This window comes from Medicago sativa, chromosome 2, assembly GCF_051527215.1.
Source record: "Medicago sativa cultivar Bolivia chromosome 2, Bolivia_mono, whole genome shotgun sequence".
In the NCBI taxonomy this organism is placed as follows: domain Eukaryota; kingdom Viridiplantae; phylum Streptophyta; class Magnoliopsida; order Fabales; family Fabaceae; genus Medicago; species Medicago sativa.
Genome location: NC_140750.1, coordinates 68,078,370 through 68,098,394, shown reverse-complemented (window position 1 = coordinate 68,098,394; position 20,025 = coordinate 68,078,370). Strand labels below are relative to the sequence as shown.

Below are 20,025 nucleotides of genomic sequence, written 5' to 3'. Positions count from 1 at the left end.
TTAGGGGCGGTTTTGTCGTTTTTTTTCTTAAGGATCCAAAATCGCAACTTTGGAAAAGTTAAGGGGTTAAAACTGCTATTAAGCCTAAATTATATTAGAATGGAGAATATATTTAATATTTCCATAGACTTCTTTTTATGACATCTTTGAGGCTTTCATGTCTGCAAATGTTCGGTTAGTTTCTTAATTTTTTGTTGGGCCTTTGGCCATCTTTTGTACCAAAAATAAATAAAAGTATGCATATTTTATACTTTTATATTGTAACAAATTATGTTAATTTTCAATTACACATCAACAATATAACAATTATAATATAAATTTTTATATGTAAATTTGTTTAAGGGTGTAATTGAAAGTAAAAAAATCAATTCAAAACCACATATTCTCTTTATATATAGCACATATGAAGAATGTTAAAATAAGGATGTACAAGGGACCGGTCGGGTTTGGTTAAACTCAAACTTTTTTTCTTTACAAGAAGAAACTTATTGCATTTCATTCATAATAATAGTCTTCCCTAAAAAAAAAATTCATAATAATAACATGAAATCCTAATATGAATATGAAAACAAGCATGACGCGAAGCCATCCTAGCAAAGTTATGAGCGACTTCGTTGGCTTGTCTCCGAAACTATGTTGTTACAAGTTTCAATATGAATTTGGTCATTCTCTACATCTTGAAAGTTCTATAATATTCGATGTCATTCTTTATCAATCTCTATCATTCTCCGTCTTAAGGTTGGTTATCTACAGTAGTATCAGTATGTCTTGGTTGGCTCCTATTAGTGCACATCCCTATCTTTGTTCTTTTCACTTGCTATATTTGTGTCCTTAGTTTGGACTTTGGTCCATTGCATTTAGTAGTAGCCATGGATGCTCCTCCTCCTTTGCACATAGCAATGTTTCCATGGTTTGCTATGGGGCACTTAACTCCATTTCTCCGCCTCTCTAACAAATTAGCAATAAGAGGTCACAAAATCTCATTCTTCATCCCTGAAAAAACACTCAACAAGTTACAATATCTCAATCTTCATCCAAATCCTATTACCTTTGTTCCTATCACAGTTCCTCATGTTAATGGTCTTCCTCATGATGCTGAAACTACTTCAGATGTACCCTCTTCTTTATTCCCACTCATTGCTACAGGGAAGGATATTGAACTTCTTCTAAGGGAACTAAAGCCACAAATAGTTTTCTTTGATTTTCAATATTGGCTGCCAAACTTGACTCAAAAACTTGGTATCAAAAGTCTTCAATACTTGATATGGAATCCAATATCATCAGCTTACCTTGGAAATATACCAAGTAAAAGCCAAGGAACATATTTAACTAAAGATGATCTCAAAAAACCACCTGCAGGGTTCCCTGATTCATCCATCAAGTTTTATTCACATGAACTTCGCTTCTTAGCTTCAACCAGGAAAATAGAATTTGGCAGTGGTGTTTTATTGTATGACCGCGTTGACATAGGCACAAAGTTTTCAGATGCAGTTGCTTTCAAAGGTTGCAGAGAAATTGATGGCTTATATGCTGATTATCTTGAAACTGTTTTTGGATAACCTGTTCTGCTTTCAGGTCCTTTATTACCTGAGGCACCGAAAGCTACTTTAGAGGAGAAATGGTTAACATGGCTTAAGGGATTCAAACATGGTTCTGTGGTTTTTGGTGCGTATGGAAGTGAAGGTCCATTAGAACAAAATCAATTTCAGGAGTTGTTACTTGGTCTTGAATTAACAGGTTTTCCATTTCTTGCAGCAATTAAGCACCTATTGGATTTGAGTCAATTGAAGAAGCTTTACCAGAAGGGTTCAATGAAAGGATAAAAGGAAAAGGGATTGTTTATGGAAGTTGGATTCAACAACAATTGATTCTAGAACACCCTTCTGTTGGATGTTTCATAACACATTGTGGAGCTGCTTCTATAACTGAGGGACTTGTTAACACGTGTCAGTTGGTTCTGTTGCCACGTGCAGGTGCTGATCATATCATGAATGCAAGAATGATGAGTAGTAAGTTGAAGGTTGGTATAGAAGTTGAGAAAGGTGATGAAGATGGGTTGTTTACAAAAGAAAGTGTGTGCAAAGCTGTGAAAATTGTGATGGATGATGAGAATGAAGTTGGAAAAGAAATAAGAGATAATCATGCCAAAATGAGAAACTTTTTATTGAGTAGCAATTTAGAATCTTCATGTGTTGATAGTTTCTGTCAGAAACTTTATCATTTGCTCTAGTATTTTTAGTTACAATGATAATGAATCTTGCTAATTCAGTTTGTTTAAGAATAAGAATACTCTATCAATTTCTGTAGAGAGTAAAGAATCTTTGCACTCTCATTATAAGCAGTTTAATATTACAGGCAAGTTAGCAATACACTTGATTTTTACATGAATCCAATCGGGTGGCACTTTGGTGACATTAATGTCACCGTGACATTAATGTCACCGTGACATTAAATCTGGGCCACACAAACACATTGTCATTGCATCTGGGCCACACAACACATCTATCTTGGTGTCATTAATGGCCCAGATTTAATGTCACGGTGACATTAATGTCACCAAAGTGCCACCCAAATCGAATCAGATTGATCAAAATACACATATATCATATTAATACTTTAGGCTTAACATAGCTTGATTTTGGAACCTAGGGATTAAATCTCAGTTCTACATAGACTGATCCCAATTTTTTTTATACAAGTTTAGTTTCAACTATATACACAGAGGAAAAAAGTTTAGGCCATTTCTATATGATATAAGATTGGACCTTATAGCCCACGTGTTCAAGCCCTTCAAGTTATGGATTTGCTCCCATGGGTCCAGAATTAGTTTTAGGGATCCATTTAACTTGATATTTTGTAGGCACTTCAAGTCTGATAAGTAACTTTAAAGAGAATCCCTCAGCCTCACCCCCATACGAGTCTGCGAAGGGGTCCCTATTTTTTCATACAAGAGACTGTTTTCAGTCACATGAGAACAACTTTACCGTTGCACCAAGGCTCACCCTTCCATTCATTATACGAGAGACTACACTAAATGTCAAATTAACTGCCAAAGGTCTACTGCAATTCAAGTAGCACATTAGAAATGAATCTTAACCTAAGATAAATACACATTGAAATGATCCCATAGTTGTAGACTACTACTTACCCTTACTAACATGAAACTATACGAAAATGTTTGAGGTCAAAATTGGTATAGGTCAACTATACTATACTTATTGAAATTGGTTTAGAAACTTAACGTTCAAATTTTATGATAAGAGATTTATAATGTGATCATTCTCTGCAACAAGTAATTGTCACCAAAATGAGCTACAGTTAAAAAGATTGGACTTTGAACAAGGAAGATTAGTTCAATGTCTTATATGAATTCAATCAGATTGATCAAAATACAAATACTTTAAATTTTTGGATAGGACTTCACATTTTTTTTATTGGAATCATACAATCATTAATTACATTGAATACAGTTTCTGCTAATTAGGAAATCACCTGACTAATTCTCGAAGCTTCTCACAGAAAGCATCAACATCAAATCTTGGTTTAATAAGAGGTTTCTCAGTTTATCATGATTACTCCCAACTTCTCTGCCAATCTCATTTTCATCATCCATCACAATTTTCACAGCTTCACAAACACTTTCCTTAGTGAACAATCCATCTTCTTCACTCTTCTTCACTTCAACTCCAACCTTCAATTCCCTACCCATAATCTTAGTATTAGTGATATGATCACCATCTAAATGTGGCATCAACACGATCTGACAATTATTTATCAACCCCTCTGTCAACGAACCAGCCCCGCAATGTGTTACGAAGCAACCAACAGACGAATGTTCCAAAATCAATTGTTGTTGTATCCATCCACTATGAACAATACCTTTTTCCTTAACCCTTTCTTCAAACCCTACAGGAAAAGCATCTTCGACCGTCTCAAAACCAATAGGAGGTTTAAGAATAGCCAAAAACGGATAACCTGTTAACTCAAGTCCTAACAACAATTCATGAAACTGCTTTTGTGATAATTTAGATTCACTTCCAAGTGCACAATAAACTAATGAACCATCACTAAATCCACCAAGCCAGGAACCCCATTTTTCATCTAAAACAGTTTTAGGTGGTTCAGGTAAAACATGTCCTGAAAGAAGAACCGGCTTACCACATTCTAGTTCTAAGTAATCAACATAAGGCCCTTCAATTTCTCTACACCCTTTGAACCCAATTGCATCACTTAAGCTTAAACCATTATAGATCCTATCATAGAAAAAAATCCCACTACCAAATTCCAATTTTCTTTTTAAAGCAAGGTGCTTTGCTTCATGATAATAAAGATTAAACGATGAAATAGGGTACCCTTTTGGAGGTTTCATAAGATCAAATTCAGTCAAGTTTGTACCTTCACTCATTCTTGATGGAGCTGCATTATATGAAACTGTTGCTGGACTAACAATCCAGTATTGCAAAGACTTTATTCCTAAATTATGAGCAACTTTTGGTAACCAAAAGGTGAAATCAAAGAAAACAATATCCGGGTTTAGTTGAGTGAGAAGAAGTTCAACTTGAGGCTGTGTTTGATCCATAGCTGTCATGATGAGTGGACCTAAAGAGAAAGAAACATCTGAAGTGGTTTCAGCACCAAATGGAAGACCATGAATGTGAGGAACATTGAGAGGGTAAAAAGTGATTAAATTTGGATAAAAGGTTGAATTGTTCTAATTTGGTTTGTGTTTTCTTGGGGATGAAGAAAGAGATTTTGTGTCCCCTTTTGTCTAATTTGTTTGAGAGGTGAAGATATGGAGTTAAGGGTCCCATTGCAAACCATGGGAACATTGCTATGTGCAAAGAAGATGGTGAATCCATTGCTGCAATGTCTGAACCTGTTTGCAAAGTTTGTTCTGTTACTTTCTCACACGTTTTCCATGTCATAATTTTGTATACTTCTTTCTCTTGAAATCTTATCTTATCCTTGTCTTGTCCTTTTCTTTTTTGTTTATTAATTTTTTATTTTTTATATAACTTTATCTCCATTTTGACATAACTTTCATACTTCCTTTTTCTTTTCCGCTTGAAAAGTAATAATTCTTTTGTTTTTGTATATTATTGTTCATCAACACACTCCGTGCATGTTGTCCATTCTTTTTATTACGCTAGCGAATATAAATTATAGCTAGTAGTTTTTATAAAATATTTGATTTTGATCGAAATTGGTTTGATTTTTATTAAAATTATAAATATGGATGGGCTTGAGTCCAATTTTGGCTTTGGATCGAAGAGTCCAATTTCGTCATACATGTATGAATTGAAGGGTAATTGATGTGTTGATTAGTTTGGTTAGTTTTAGCCTTTCTCTAGACTCTTAAATTATATTAGAATGAATAATCCATCTAGTTAATTCCATGGATATCTTTCTTATGACATCTTCCATGTCTAGAAATGTTCGTTTAGTTTTTTATTTTTTTTTTGTTAGGCCTTTGACCATCTTTTGTACAAAAATTAAATATAAGTATGGATAGTTTATAGTTTTATATTGTAACAAATTATACTAAATTTTTAATATCACACCAACAATATAATTATTATAATATAATATTTTATATGCAAATTTATATAAGGGTATAATTGAAAGTAAAATGTCAACCCAAAACATCTTTAATTTATTTTTTAAGTTCTTATATATTACTTTAATTATAAAGTTGCTTCAACCTAAAAACAAGTCGGGCCAAACTGGCTCAGTAACAAGGGTAGGTAGAGAGATAGAGAAGCTCTCTATTTTTGTTAAAAGAAAGTTGTTATTGTTTGATTGTTTCAATGCTTGAATGCCAAAATATTTGCTAATGAGTCTTATTCATATACCACTCTTATTACAAGAAATATCTAGAGATACCGGTATCTGGTTCATGCAGCTAGAAAGTTCTAGAGATGTTAAGATGCTCCTAGTTATTATGACTTTAATTGTTAGTATTCTTGAAAGTTCTATAATATTTTTTACATCTTGAAAGTTCCATAATATTCTATGTCATTCTCCATCACTCTCTATCATTCTTCCTAAGTTGGAAGAGATTCGTCCTTGAGTCAAGATTTTCTTCTTCATCCTCAAAAAAACGACTACAACCTTCTGACATAGGATGAAATAAGCCATTTTTAAAATTATAACTTCAAATTTGTTTTTTTTTTTTTGACAAATTTTAGAATCCTTTGTTTCTGCGTCTAAATTATTCCAAGGACAATATTTCTACCAAAAATATAATACGCTCGATTGATAGGGACCAAAAATTTATTTAGCCAAAAGTATACCACAATGTCTATAAGAAATAGCTCAACTAAAAAATATTGATTTTGTTAGGCTCGACACCTTCCAACGATTTCGAATCTGAAACTTCATAGTTGTGTGTAAGTTTTAGTTGATGATTGACACTTCGTCTAACTAAAAAAAAAATACAACAATAAATAATAACAATAATACAATTATAATGGTACCCTGCAACAAGTTTTAAAACTCAGAAATTTAAATAAAATCTTGAAGCAAACATCGATTGAGCTTTGCTTATAGCTTATAGTTTAGATTTTTTTTTACCAAACATCGATTAGCTAATACCTGTAAAAAAAAAAAACAATAATACCAAAAATTCGCCTAATATACGTATGCTTTTCACCAACAATTAGAGATGACAATGATTACCCTATGAGAAGAGTACTATAATACCTTCTCAAACCCACGACGATTATAAAAAAAATGCCCGTACCCAAGCCTATACTCTCGTGGATAACAACTTTAGTGCCTATCTCATACCTTATGGGCACCTAAGTACCCATAACTGCACCTATTATCTGCACTTTAAATATGAAAAGACAAAAATAAATCACAATTGAAATAAATCTATGATCTAATTTTTTTTAAAGCAACTCATAAAATAGTAGGGATCGTAATATTTAGCAATGTAAAAAACATCCGAAATACCACTCAAAAAATTATACACAAGAGGGCGCGATTACTCGTAGTTTTTAGATTTAGGTTTAGGCTTAAATAACTCAATAAATTAATTAATTGTACACCAAAAATAAATAAATTATTTATCATATATAATTCAAATATGTATATGCGGGTTACGGAACTGAACGGTATAGTGCCATTACCTGCGCCTATATCCATTTAAATTTACTGGAAATTGCTCAGATCCAAGTCCGGACCCACGAAAACGGGATTTTACCCTACATATTGATGACATTTTTTGCAGGTATCTATCAGGTCGGGTCCAATTGTCATCCCTATCTTGGTTGGCTCACATTAGTGCACATCCCTATCTTGTCTTTTCACTCACTATATTTGTGTCCTAAGTTTGGTCCGTTGCATTTAGTAGTAGCCATGGATTCTCCTCCTCCTTTGCACATAGCAATGTTTCCATGGTTTGCTATGGGACACTTAACTCCATTTCTCCGTCTCTCCAACAAATTAGCATTAAGAGGTCACAAAATCTCATTCTTCATCCCTAAAAACACACTCAACAAATTACAACATCTTAACCTTCATCCAAATCTTATTACCTTTTTTCCTATCACAGTTCCTCATGTTAATGGTCTTCCTCATGATGCTGAAACTACTTCAGATGTACCCTCTTCTTTATTCCCTCTCATTGCTACAGCCATGGACCAAACAGAGAAGGATATTGAACTTCTTCTATGGGAACTAAAGCCACAAATAGTTTTCTTTGATTTTCAATATTGGCTGCCAAACTTGACTCAAAAACTTGGTATCAAAAGTCTTCAATACTTGATATGGAATCCAATATCATCAGCTTACCTTGGAAATATACCAAGACATAGTCAAGGAAGATTTTTAACTGAATTTGATCTCATGAAACCACCTTCAGGGTTCCCTGATTCATCCATCAAGTTTTATTCGCATGAACTTCGAGCCCTAGTTTCCCACAGAAAAGTAGAATTTGGAAGTGGTGTTTTATTACATGATCGCTCTGACATAGGCACAAAGATTTCAGATGCAGTTGCTTTCAAAGGATGCATAGAAATTGATGGATTATATGCTGACTATCTTCAAACTGTTTTTGGTAAACCTGTTCTGCTTACAGGTCCTATTTTACCTGAGCCAACAAAAGCTACTTTAGAGGAAAAATGGTTAACATGGCTTAAGGGATTCAAACATGGTTCTGTGGTTTTTTGTGCATATGGAAGTGAAGGTCCATTAGAACAAGATCAATTTCAAGAGTTGTTACTTGGTCTAGAGTTAACAGGTTTTCCATTTCTTGCAGCACTTAAGCCACCTATTGGATTTGAGTCTATTGAAGAAGCTTTACCAGAAGGGTTCAATGAAAGGGTTAAAGGAAGAGGGATTGTTTATGGAAGTTGGATTCAACAACAATTGATTTTAGAACATCCTTCTGTTGGATGTTTCATAACACACTGTGGAGCTGCTAGTATAACCGAGGGACTTGTTAACACGTGTCAGTTGGTGTTCTTGCCACGTGTAGATCCGGATCATATCATGAATGCAAGAATGATGAGTAATAAGTTGAAGGTTGGTATAGAAGTTGAGAAAGGTGATGAAGATGAGTTGTTTACAAACGAAAATGTGTGCAAAGCTGTGAAGATTATGATGGATGATGAGATTGAGGTTGGAAGGGAAGTGAGAGCTAATCATGCTAAACTGAGAAACTTTTTATTGAGAAGCAATTTAGAATCTTCATGTGTTGATAATTTCTGTCAAAAACTCTATGATTTGCTCTAGCAATTTTAGTTTCTGTCAAAAGAAAGTTTTATATATAAGCTTTGTGTTTTCAGTCAAAAACTCTATACTTTTTCTGTATATATTGGTCTGATACTAAAGTTTTTTATATGAAGTCTACTTTTTCTCCAAAAATATAGCTTACTTATGTGTTTACCTCACATCATTTACTAGTTGGGATAGTATAACAAGTTGAAGGTTCAATTGATATGAATTGAAGGTTCTGTTTTTTTTTACTATTGGGTTGGTTTGAAATTTCTTGAAATTGGAATGTATTTTTTTGTTAATAATATTTTGTTAATTGATAAAAACTCTTGTTGGTTTCCACTAGTCAGGTGAAACCTCTTGTTGGTTTCTACTCTCTACCAGTTGATACAATTTTTTGTCGGTTTCCACTAGTCAGGAAATCACCTGACAAAACATTATCACATGACCCAACATGTTTTTTGTCCGTTAAAATTTAAAACAATTAAAAACCCATTTTGGTTGTACCCTAAACAAAACAAAACCCATTTGGGTAATTAGACACCCAAAAACAATTTTAATCCAATTTATTTAAGCAACATAAACTTAAAAGGATCACTTTTAAATAACTGTATCTAAATATAAATTAATTCTTATCCAATTCACTTTTAACCAATATCACATGTCTACAATTTCGAAATAAATATTTCAATAAGACTTTTTGGTTTCCTTTCACTTCAACGGTAGAGTTTTTGAAGAAAATAAGGCATGCAAATCGTCAACTTATCAAAAATTGTGGATCTGTGATGGTTGTCATGGAAAATTGATCTTCTCTCAATAAAAAAGTTCACTCCCATACAAACTAACCAGAATGCCCCCACATGATTTAAGTCACGCAGGTGTTAAACCTAATGTGACTTAAATCACATTTGTAACTCAGGGTTAACTCGTGTAGGTTATAACCTAGGGTGAGTTAACTCACATATATTATAACACATCGTAAGTTAACTCATGTGGGTGCTTACCGAATGTGAGTTAACTCACGTGAAGATATTTTGGTCAATTTATATCAAAGTGGGCGTTTTTTGTTGGAAGTAGAACAATTTTCGTTGTTACGAAGAAGTAAAGGCTCCGGCTTCTCGTAAGAGATGAAGATAAATCATATCTGTTTGTTTCTCTTTTTTTTTTTGTTGTTAATTATTATATATTCAGACCTGACCAAAATTACTAGAATGTCCCCTCTTCTCCTATTTATTGAAACGCACCGTTTTATCAAAACATTTATATTATAAAATAAAAAAAAAATTAAATTAGTTAAATAATAATAATAATAATAATAATAATAATAATAATAATAATAATAATAATAATAATAATAATAATAAGAAAATAGAACATGGTGGAACTTTCTACAAACAAATAAAATAAACCAAGTAAACCCCACCTCACCTCATTTTCTCTTACGTTTTTCCCTCTCTCCCGTATTCCTCTTTCCTTCTCTGCTCCCTCACATCCTCCATCTAATTCCTTCTCATTTTTTCTTCATTTTCTTTCAAATCATGAAATTTCTTCCATAAATCAATTACCCAAAAGAAAAATTATACATTTAAACAAAGCTATCTCATAATCCAAGTGCTATATGGTGGAACTTTGGGGTTAGAGTTTGTGCTTTGGGAAAGAAGAGGAATACCATATTGTGAAAGTTGCTCATTGAGACTTCTTGGAGATATGACGTCGGACGCTTCACATGCTTCTTTCGGAGTGGTTAAAGAGCAAACTTAGTTGATTCATCATAACTGTGAGTTGATAACGATCATTATCATATATTTTCATGATTAATATTATTGATATTTGATAAATTTTCTATGTTAAAGTGTTTTATAAAATGGGGAACACACCCTTCGAATATTTTTCTCGTCTTGATACATATTTAAAGTCGATGATATTATTGTGGTCTCTATTTAGATTTTATGTATGATTTATAAGCAAAGGATTTCAACTTGGGATTTGATTGTGTGCTTGGACAAATTTGATATTTTACGAATGATGGTTTTTAAAGCTATATGTTTTGAGAAAAATGATTATTATTGCGACCTAGGTGCACCTAGTATGTGATTTCAATTAGGTAGAATTACCCCATTAGATGGAGCTGCCCCTATGGAAAGGCCACCATTAGGAGGAGAGGGCTATCAATGAGAGGTAAACTCCCTAATTGAAAATGTTTTACACTTGTTTTGAGTCGAGAGAAAAGAGCTATCCGTTAGATGGAGCCGCCCCTATGGAAAGGCCACCATTAGGAGGAGAGGGCTATCAGCGAGATGAAGCTAGTTCTCGATTCACCCATTTTGATTATTTTCACTAAATTGATTTTACTATACTTTAAAAACGCTTTGTTTTGAGTCGAGAGAAAAGAGCTATCCGTTAGATGGAGCTACCACTAAGGGAAAGGCCACTTTTAGTAGGAAAGAGCTATCAACGAGATGGAGCTAGTTCTCGATTCACCCATTGATTATTTTCGTTAAAGTTGGATTTATATATTTTCTTTAAAGTTGATTATTTTGGTATAATCAAATTGAATGTGATTTTATATTCTACTTGAAGTTGATTATTTTGATCATTTTCATTAAATGGAGTTTTCTATATTTTATTTAAAGGCTTTTGCTATGATTTTCATTAGTGTATTTATAAAGGCTTGTAACCTATTTTCACCTCTTTGTTACATTGGATTTTCTTTGAATTATTCTGATTTGATTGAAAACATTTATACATGTGTAAATTATCATGCGTATAATGCGGATTAATAGAATTTTATGCTTTTACTATTTTTGTAAATTGACATTAGATTTGAAAAGGGTAAATAATCGTGCCCTTGTGTGTTTCCCTTCTAGTTGGTGGTGGTTGTTGTCTCTCACTAAGTCCTTGTGGCTTACTCTTTCATTTTCTATTTTTTTCAGATTTCCAAGCAGCCAAGTAGGAAGCTAGTAGACTTGAAGTTAATCTGTGTCACTCTTGGTGGTAGGTTTCCTTGATGAATGTCTCTTTTGTTTATGTATATGTTGAATCAGAGTATCTGCAGCTATTTGGAGTTTAGGAATGTTTTAGTCTGAGATGTACAAAGATGTAAATATGTCATTTGAAACTCTGAATGAGAATACATGTTCATAAACAGGATTAAAATCTTGGCGAATGTTAAAAATACAGAGGATACTCTGTCGAAATTTCAATGGATATCAATTTATAAATTGTAAATTATAGTTGTCAAGTGTCGTCAATAGGCTTGCCGGACTAGGATGTTCTAGTTCGTGCGCCGGTCACGATTGTGAATTTTGGGTCGTGACATTTATGACAAATCTGCCACTAGAATAGGATTTTATTTTTCTATCCTTCATATTACTTGAATTGACCATCATATCATCCCTTAAACATTCCTAATTAACTTATAATAATTTTAATTAATTCTACATCATCAGTTACTTAAAATTGGATTATTTCAAACAAACATGGCAAGCCTACAATAGGACATAATAGAATTATGAGGCGATACGTGACAATATTTTACGGGTGACATATGATAGTCTAACCCATCAATAGGAATAACAAGAAGAAAATCTTGTGCATGCATTAACAGCCAAAAATTGTTTTCGGTCTTGTGGCCATGTTAAACTTTACGTTCATATCCTTAACACTTTAAATAAAAAGGACACTCACCAAAACATGTTGGACTTTCGGGGGGACGTTGTCCTTACTAGTAAAACTGTAAAAGTCAAACTATAGAACCGTACCACAAAGACCGTCCCAAGCACTGTAAAATCGAAGTGCATACCACATATCCCACTTTCTCTAAATATATGAGCTTGTAACACCCCTGATTAAGTCCTGAAAACCACAAAAATGCACGAGGAAGCCTATAATGTCGAGTACAAACCCTACTCACCAGCCCTAATAGGTAAAGCAGACACACTCTATTAAAGGCTTGCAAATAAAAGGACCTCACCAACCATAATATCTTCAACCAACCATCTCAACTTTTTATAAAACAAAATAGTTGCCTCCTCTGTGTAAATAAATTGGCACATCATTAGGCCAAAAATAGTTTGGCGATATGCATGCATGATCGAAGTAGAAGAAGTTAACTATGATGGTCCTTTTATCATGGAAGAGGAAGCATTATGACCCTGACGCTCTCTTCATGGTCGACCCCTTGATAAAGCTGCTATCTCGACTATCAATCCTTCCAATCAATTTCACCCCAAACATGGTCCTCTTAATGTCTGATGGGAACGCCCCACAGTGCTTATTTCCATCACATGAAGTGTTTTAGCCATCTCTTATGAGTCTCCTACGATAGTCCCATCATCATGATACCATACATGAAGAAGAAACTTACGATAGTCCCATCATCAAGATACCATACATGAAGAAGAAACTTGCAATTGTATCTGATCTAATGAGTAAGAGGTTATAACACAATAGCAATAAAGAGAGCCTCCAATGGGTCGCGTTGTTGCAATTCAATGGATGACATAATATATCAATCCCCAAGGTAAAACCTCGCTTCGTGCTATTAGTTTGAAGTTATTAATGGTTATACTTTCTTCTTGCCGCTTTCTATTTTCTATTTCGAGATCATATTAAGCTTAATTTGAAGGATATGGATAAATGGGAAGAAGAGGAACATTAGAGCAGAGTATTAATTTTGACAAGAAGGAAAAAAATTGAGATTTGTAGAAACACTTGTTACTAATAACTAATGTAATGTAATTAAGCAAAGTTAATAGAAATTTGAGAAAAAATGACAAATTTGATTAAGAGAAGTATCGTTGAGGGATCAAAATGGAACAAAAAAATAGTTATGGGACAAAAGAGAAACTATAGGAGAAGTTAAAAGACCAAATATGTAATTTCGAAAAAAAATAATTATGAAGTAACAAGTTTTAGTGATAGAAAGAACCATATGTATGGAGTTTGAATATTGTACCTTTCAGACGCAAATTTTACACAAACAATTTTCATGGGTAAAATTTTTGAACTAGAGATTTAACCGAGTTATGAGCCGATAGTCCTCAATTTTGATTCACTTTCATCATGATTACACTAAGGAGGGAACTTTGTCCCTTAACTTTGGGTTTCTTCATTTCTCCAATAGAGCGCTAAGTATAATGTTTTGGGGGTTTTTGTAATTGAACAAAGAAATGCATCTAAATAGATATAAAGACAAAATGTTTAAGGGTTAAAATTGTGCAAATAGCTTGTGTTTGGTTGATTGTGTCTAAAAGATTGTACAAGATGAATATTTATTGGCAAAACTATTCCTACTAGCCAAACTACATGGCCTACAATGTTTAGCCTTGCTCCGCTACTTTTGGGGATAGTGTGTTAGTTTCCCCTCGTTGAGGGGGGTGCATTACACCCCATGTTCGGCTGGAAACTCTCCTTTCTATGGGATGATATGTTGTCAACGTCCAAGGTGCACATCCTCCCTTAAAACATGTTCTCTTGCTAATCGTTCTTTGAAGTTAGTGATGATATAAATGTGGAGTATGTGTAGAGTATCTCATTGTCCACCTCAATTGACCTTTAACTAAGTTTGATGTATTCAAGACCACATACTCTGGTAGACTCTAGAAAGAATCGGCCGACCCTTGTTCGACTGTAATAATGTCGACCAACCTTCTATCAAAGAGGGGAAGCTCGCCTATCTTTAATTACTTTCAGATATAAACAAAAATTTGTTCAATTCTATCAACTAAAATAACTTTACTTCTCAAGCACCCAGTAGCTTCTTGCACAAGCAATAATCAATTGTTGTAACTAATTTTTTCGTAAATAAAAAACAAACTATTTATCTAGTTCTGAATTTTTATTACAATAATCTAATTCGTTTTAGGCTAATTTTTGGTCAATTCAACCTATAAATATTTAACGAAATATAGCTTGACAAGGAAAATAATAGTTTAACCCATATTTTAAATAAATACATAAATCTCAACAATCATAAGGTTGTAAAATCTGTATGAAATCCAGCTCGATGAATTAAGCAAGGGAGGACAAAAAATGAGGGAGAATGTATGCATGGTTCTACACTACTAATGCTGCCAAGCTATTTGCCACTTCATCTTGATCCCAATTGTTGAATTGACTATGATACAACACTGCACCTTTTATAGCAGCAACTGTATCTGTAATGATGTTATAGATGGTTTGAACTGATTCCGGAGCGATAGATGCAACATTGCTGGCATTATCAATGATATGAAATGAGATAGTTAGAAGACTTTCATCGTTAGCATTATTACTATTGGCATTTCCTTTTCCTTTATCACCATCTCTTGGTAACCCTCCTGGGATAATAGCAAACCCTGATGGATAGGCAACTACATTGTCTGGGTTCGATGATCCAGTTACAAGAGATGTCAATGCTGGCTCGTCTAAAGGAGCATAAATCACGTAGGAAGCAGTTGTATCAGCATAACTCTCTTGCAGGTAAAAGATTTCAGTCTTGTTCTCAGAAGTCTATGAATGCCAACAAAAAAAAAAAAAAAAAGAAGCAAAATATATACATAAATATGTGTATGATAAGATATGAATATGAACTGAAAAGCAATATTGGTGGTAAATAAGGATTGAACTTACACTTGCGCTAAGCAAAGAAACACGATTCTCTGGATGATTACCAGGGAGCATGCATGCGAATTCTTGAATAGCAAGGTTTTCTGAAAGTTTATCCCACTACAATTATTCAATAAATACAAAGAACGTAAATGTGTTAGAACATGTCATGCTATGTCTTTAATAAGAAAAACGTGTCAGGGCATACCTTGCGTCTGGATTTCTCGTGCCGAAGGAAGTTGAATAATTGATTTGGGGAGACATTAAGCCAAAGAGTAGTACAAAAAACCACTGATGCAATACCAGCCATATTATTCCCAATCATAACTCTAATATCTTCTGAACCAGCAGGAACAGGAGCTAGTCGCATCCATGAATTGCCTGTTGTGGAACTAAGATTGGCACAAAATCTTCTCCTCATTCTTTCAGCCAATTTCAATAAACTTGTCCTCCCAATTTGAGGTAGAAGAACTGTTTGTATCAAAAGAAACACGTATAAGTAATGGAAGCAATTAAAATTCTTTAAGATAAATAAAAAATTGTAACACAACCGCAGGCTATGTATGTAACAAGTAATGAGTGGGACTTCTATTGAATTGTGTGAAATTGAGAGGTTAAGGAAGACCATAACAAACCCACTTGGGTTGACCCGGTGGTATTGCCTTGGGATCTGGGAGTGTGCTCAAAAAAAGGTTGATTCTCTTCGGTGTCAATTTGGGTGGGCTAATTTAGCTTCTTCAAAAAAAGGAAGACCATAACCAGAAATAGACATGCTTATATGTTAATTAATTGTTAAGGATGAATCATCAGTTAGACTTTACCTATCTCCCGACCAAAAAACAAATTACCGTGGGACGTGGAGGGTTTAAACAAAAAAATCATGGTACCTCATATTGTGGCAAGTGTGAGTTAGAAATATCACATTGCTTGGAAAAGTCAAGGTTAAGTAACAATCTATAAGTGAGAGGTCCCATAAACTCAATGCCTTAAGGTTTTGGTTGAAACCATGGTGTCCAACTCACTTGTATAGTTGCTCTTCATCCAATGTGGATGATCCTCATACTCCCCCTCATGACCTAATTAACTAACAATGGTATTAGAGCCGATAGATCGACGATGGGTTCGACCAGCTCTTCGCATCGAAAATCTTCCTGGCAATAGTGGTCAGGTGGCGTGTCCTGCTTATGCAGAAGCAACCGCGATGCAAGTGTGTGTGGATGAAAAAGTTTTCACTTGAGGGGGAGTATACTAGAAGATTGGATGAACTTGATCTTACCGGGGGGGGGGGGGGGGGGGGGGGGGGTTGGGGGGGTGGGGTTGTTTCTGAAAGTGTGAGTTGAAAGTTCCACATTTCATAAAAAGTAAAGGTTGAACAACATATAAATAAACCTAATTTCTTCGCTGTAGCCTTATAAACCAAACATATAAGTGAAGCTTGGAACAAGAAAAAAAAAAAAACATACCCCGAGGATCTGCAATAAGTTTTGTTGCCATTAGTGTTTCAGACCACTCAATGTGCCGGACAATGGAAGCAAGCCAGCGTGGTGCACCAAAAGCCAAACCAGAGGTAACAAATTGCTTAAAAAGACCATTCAATTGACTATGGTCTGCTACCACATGCTCCACCCATATAACCTAATGTAATTAAAACATCAAACCAAATAAAATATGTGAAATTATCAATATAGTTTGCTTATAAAGAAAATTAAAAGGAATATATGTATGTATAGAACCTTAGAGCATCCATCAGGCATTCCTATAATCAAACAGCCTGAAGGTCTTTTACGAAAATTGTTAGAAAGAGAAGGTAAAATGTCCTCCAAAGATACATCAACAACAGCCCATATGTTATGAGTGAATTGCGTGCAATATCTTGCAAAAACACACTCCCGAGTTGGTATAAAAGGACTAGGCAAATGAAATTCTGCACTCATCTACAATAAATAAAAGGATGTAACATTATGTTAATTCTGAAATTCTGATAGCTTACATGAATAACTTTTGAGAAGCCAAAATTAGTTATTAACAATGGCATAAAATGATAAAAGACCAATTTGAGAATACATACAAAGGACACGACAAATAAAACTAGCAAGAAGTTTCACACTAAAAACATATTTAACTCTTACATATATGCTTAACAGTCTTTCGACACGATCTATGAAGCACGAACACAGACACTGACATACCAACACCGCTAATAATTTGAAAAAAGCACATAATTCAGTGTAATTATATGTACCGGCGTGTCGGCGTGTCCAACACTGGGACACGTCTACTTCGAAGAATGTTCGTGCTTCATAGGACACGATATATCATGATATGATTAGTACATCCACAAACACTCCCACTTTTCTCACAGAATTAAATGTAAAGATTAATAGAGATCTTCCAAATATATAAATTTAAGAATAATAGAGATCTTCCAAATTTTGTTGACCGAAAAGAAAAAAAAAAAAAAGAGATCTTCCAAATTTATATTATGCAACCCAAGTCAGTAAAGTCATATAAATTGTTGGAAGAAAATCTCATTGATTGCAAGGCATTAATTCATTGAATCAAACACTATCATAAAATCACTTGATGTTATTTAATTCTTTGTTTTCTCTATATAAGTATAACACCTATTATGAACGCAATTCACCACAACAAATACATTATCAATTACTTTATTAACATAGTAGTACTTAAAGGAAATTTAATAACATATTATTGAACTTACCACATGCATTTTCTCATTATAGCTTCCTTCTACTCCATCTGAAAAGAATCCTAGAATCTCTGCTCTTGAGACAATGTTGTAAAATGCCGTACACCATTGATTCTAGTTCATGTCCAAGTAATAATACATCAGATAGAGAAAGATATACCATGGTTAATTGTTGAAGTTAATTACACTTAAGATTTAAAATAAAATAAAAAAATGTGTTCGCGATATTGGTCTAAATTGCGACATCAATATTTCTTATGTCTTCGCAACCACAACCTAATTGTGATTGATCGAAGTTGCATAAAAAACAGTTGACGACAATTCAAAACCTTAATTGCACCATAAAAATAAGCTAAAACTGTATAAACAAAGTGACGGAAAAAAGAATAAAAAAGCTTACCACATCCATAAGCAATTCAACTAGTTTAGTTGGACTTATCTTAATCAATGCCATATCCCGTGAACCTTCGATCTGCAAACCTTGTCCAAAAACTTCCGTTGTTGACATTGGATTTTGGATTCGACACGAATCAAAACTAGGTAAAGTTTGAAGATCTCCAACTTCAACCATCTTAACAAGCTCCATTAATGATGCATCAACCTGACTAAATTGTTTCAAATATTCAATATTATCGAGAATTTCGTACCTATGTTCCTTATGTTGATGCCATACAGGATTGTTTTCCGCAAGTCCTATCTTGCACAATTCGTTCATAGCTGAACGTGCACGATCAATGATTTTAATGTTGTTCGGCGCATACATTGAGACCCCAGAAAGAAGGTCACTAGCTCGTTGCATGTTGAGTGATGCGGCGGAGTTTGGGTAGAATGTTCAAAATTCCTAACCCTAGAGTTTTGTTGGTATAAATATCCAAGGGAGCGTATCAGTTAAGAACTAACACTTAATGTTAGAAATGAGAACCATCAACAATAAAACCTGTTGGATTAAACTAATGGACCAAATTCCAATACGAATTTTCCCAAGGTTTATGAATAACTAACTCCTTCCATCACTATCTTTGTTCTCGGCTTAATAATGCATATGCAATTATGTTGAATTACAAATGGACAACAAGTTACGCCGTCGAGCCTTATGGACAACCACTCAAATCCTCACAATCAACCAAATAATTCAAGGAATTGAAGAAGGTACGATACAAATGCAAACGTAATTGTGCTAAAAATAATAATACCCTGAACTTAGAAAAGATAATGCACTTATCTTCTTAAATTTCACCGAACCAATAGCCAAGGGCATGTGTATACGACGGAAATAAAATTGATAGGTGAGCTTCTTTGTCACACGAGGAAGAACCAAAAAACGTTTCTAAGAAGAAGAAACTAATTGAGCAAAATAATAGGAGAAGGCAATAAAGGGAACAAAAATAATAGACCAAATCTTTTTCTTTTTTGGTATAAACAAATATACCAAAATTTTTATATAAAATAAACGTAGACCAAATCAAATAAAAAAAAATCAATGAGTTATATCTCTAAAGTCAGCAAGCAAGTGGAACACACCATGTGGTTGTTTAGAGCTATTCTCTTCGTATTGCTACGCATATCACTCTAAAAATTTGGACTAAGAATGGGTCAAAAGGATTGTGAAAAAGAAGAAAAAAAAATACATGCAACTGAAGTTTTAACCGGTTTGAAAAGACCGGCTAAATCGAAAATTCAAACCAAACCTAATTCAAAAAAGTATCCGATCTTCTCGGTTTGTTTAAAAACCGAACCAAACTAACTTTGTTCAGTTCTCAACTTTAATTTTGATGATGCAGAACGGAAACAAGGGTTAGCAGGCGCTAAACCTAAAAGATTAACAGATAGGTTGCAAGCAACAAACCTATCAAATAAGGGTTTCTAAAATCCACCTGAATTGAGAGAAAAGTCTCGAATATTTTTATTGAATGAAAAACTGTCTCTTTGACTGCATAAGTTCTGTTTAAATACTAAAAGAAATAACAAACTCGTATGGTCCGAAAAAATAACAAAAAAAAAATAAA

The 20,025-nt window shown here is 33.9% G+C and overlaps 2 protein-coding genes and 2 pseudogenes across 2 annotated transcripts; 2 read left to right on the top strand and 2 right to left on the bottom strand.

Moving 5' to 3' along the window:
* Positions 1-448: 448 nt before the first annotated feature.
* On the top strand, positions 449-2,388 carry LOC146950027 (UDP-glycosyltransferase 79B30 pseudogene; annotated as a pseudogene).
* Positions 2,389-3,333: 945 nt separating this feature from the next.
* On the bottom strand, positions 3,334-4,918 carry LOC146950026 (cyanidin 3-O-galactoside 2''-O-xylosyltransferase FGGT1 pseudogene; annotated as a pseudogene).
* A 2,408-nt stretch (positions 4,919-7,326) lies between these two features.
* Positions 7,327-11,949, top strand: LOC146950025 (cyanidin 3-O-galactoside 2''-O-xylosyltransferase FGGT1-like). The gene is made up of 2 exons (XM_085745991.1): positions 7,327-10,498; positions 11,655-11,949. Exon 1 carries the CDS (start codon positions 7,363-7,365, stop codon positions 8,737-8,739), a length of 1,377 nt encoding a protein of 458 aa, XP_085602117.1. The 5' UTR covers positions 7,327-7,362; the 3' UTR covers positions 8,740-10,498; positions 11,655-11,949.
* Positions 11,950-14,650: 2,701 nt separating this feature from the next.
* LOC146950024 (homeobox-leucine zipper protein PROTODERMAL FACTOR 2-like) lies at positions 14,651-19,342 on the bottom strand. Its single transcript, XM_085745990.1, has 7 exons — positions 18,420-19,342; positions 18,032-18,133; positions 17,043-17,243; positions 16,773-16,944; positions 15,518-15,780; positions 15,334-15,429; positions 14,651-15,213 (listed from the first exon to the last, which is right to left on the bottom strand). The coding sequence occupies exons 1-7, from the start codon at positions 18,816-18,818 to the stop codon at positions 14,779-14,781; spliced, it is 1,668 nt and encodes a 555-aa protein (XP_085602116.1). The 5' UTR covers positions 18,819-19,342; the 3' UTR covers positions 14,651-14,778.
* Between the last annotated feature and the right edge of the window lie 683 nt (positions 19,343-20,025).

Coding starts and splice junctions, on each gene's coding strand:
- LOC146950024 (XM_085745990.1), bottom strand. CDS start 18,818: ATGCAACGAGCTAGTGACCTTCTTTCTGGGGTCTCAATGTATGCGCCG. Junction 17,244..18,031: donor ATAATGAGAAAATGCATGTG/GTAAGTTCAATA, acceptor TATTTATTGTAG/ATGAGTGCAGAATTTCATTT. Junction 15,781..16,772: donor ACTTATTGCAGATCCTCGGG/GTATGTTTTTTT, acceptor TGATACAAACAG/TTCTTCTACCTCAAATTGGG.
- LOC146950025 (XM_085745991.1), top strand. CDS start 7,363: ATGGATTCTCCTCCTCCTTTGCACATAGCAATGTTTCCATGGTTTGCT.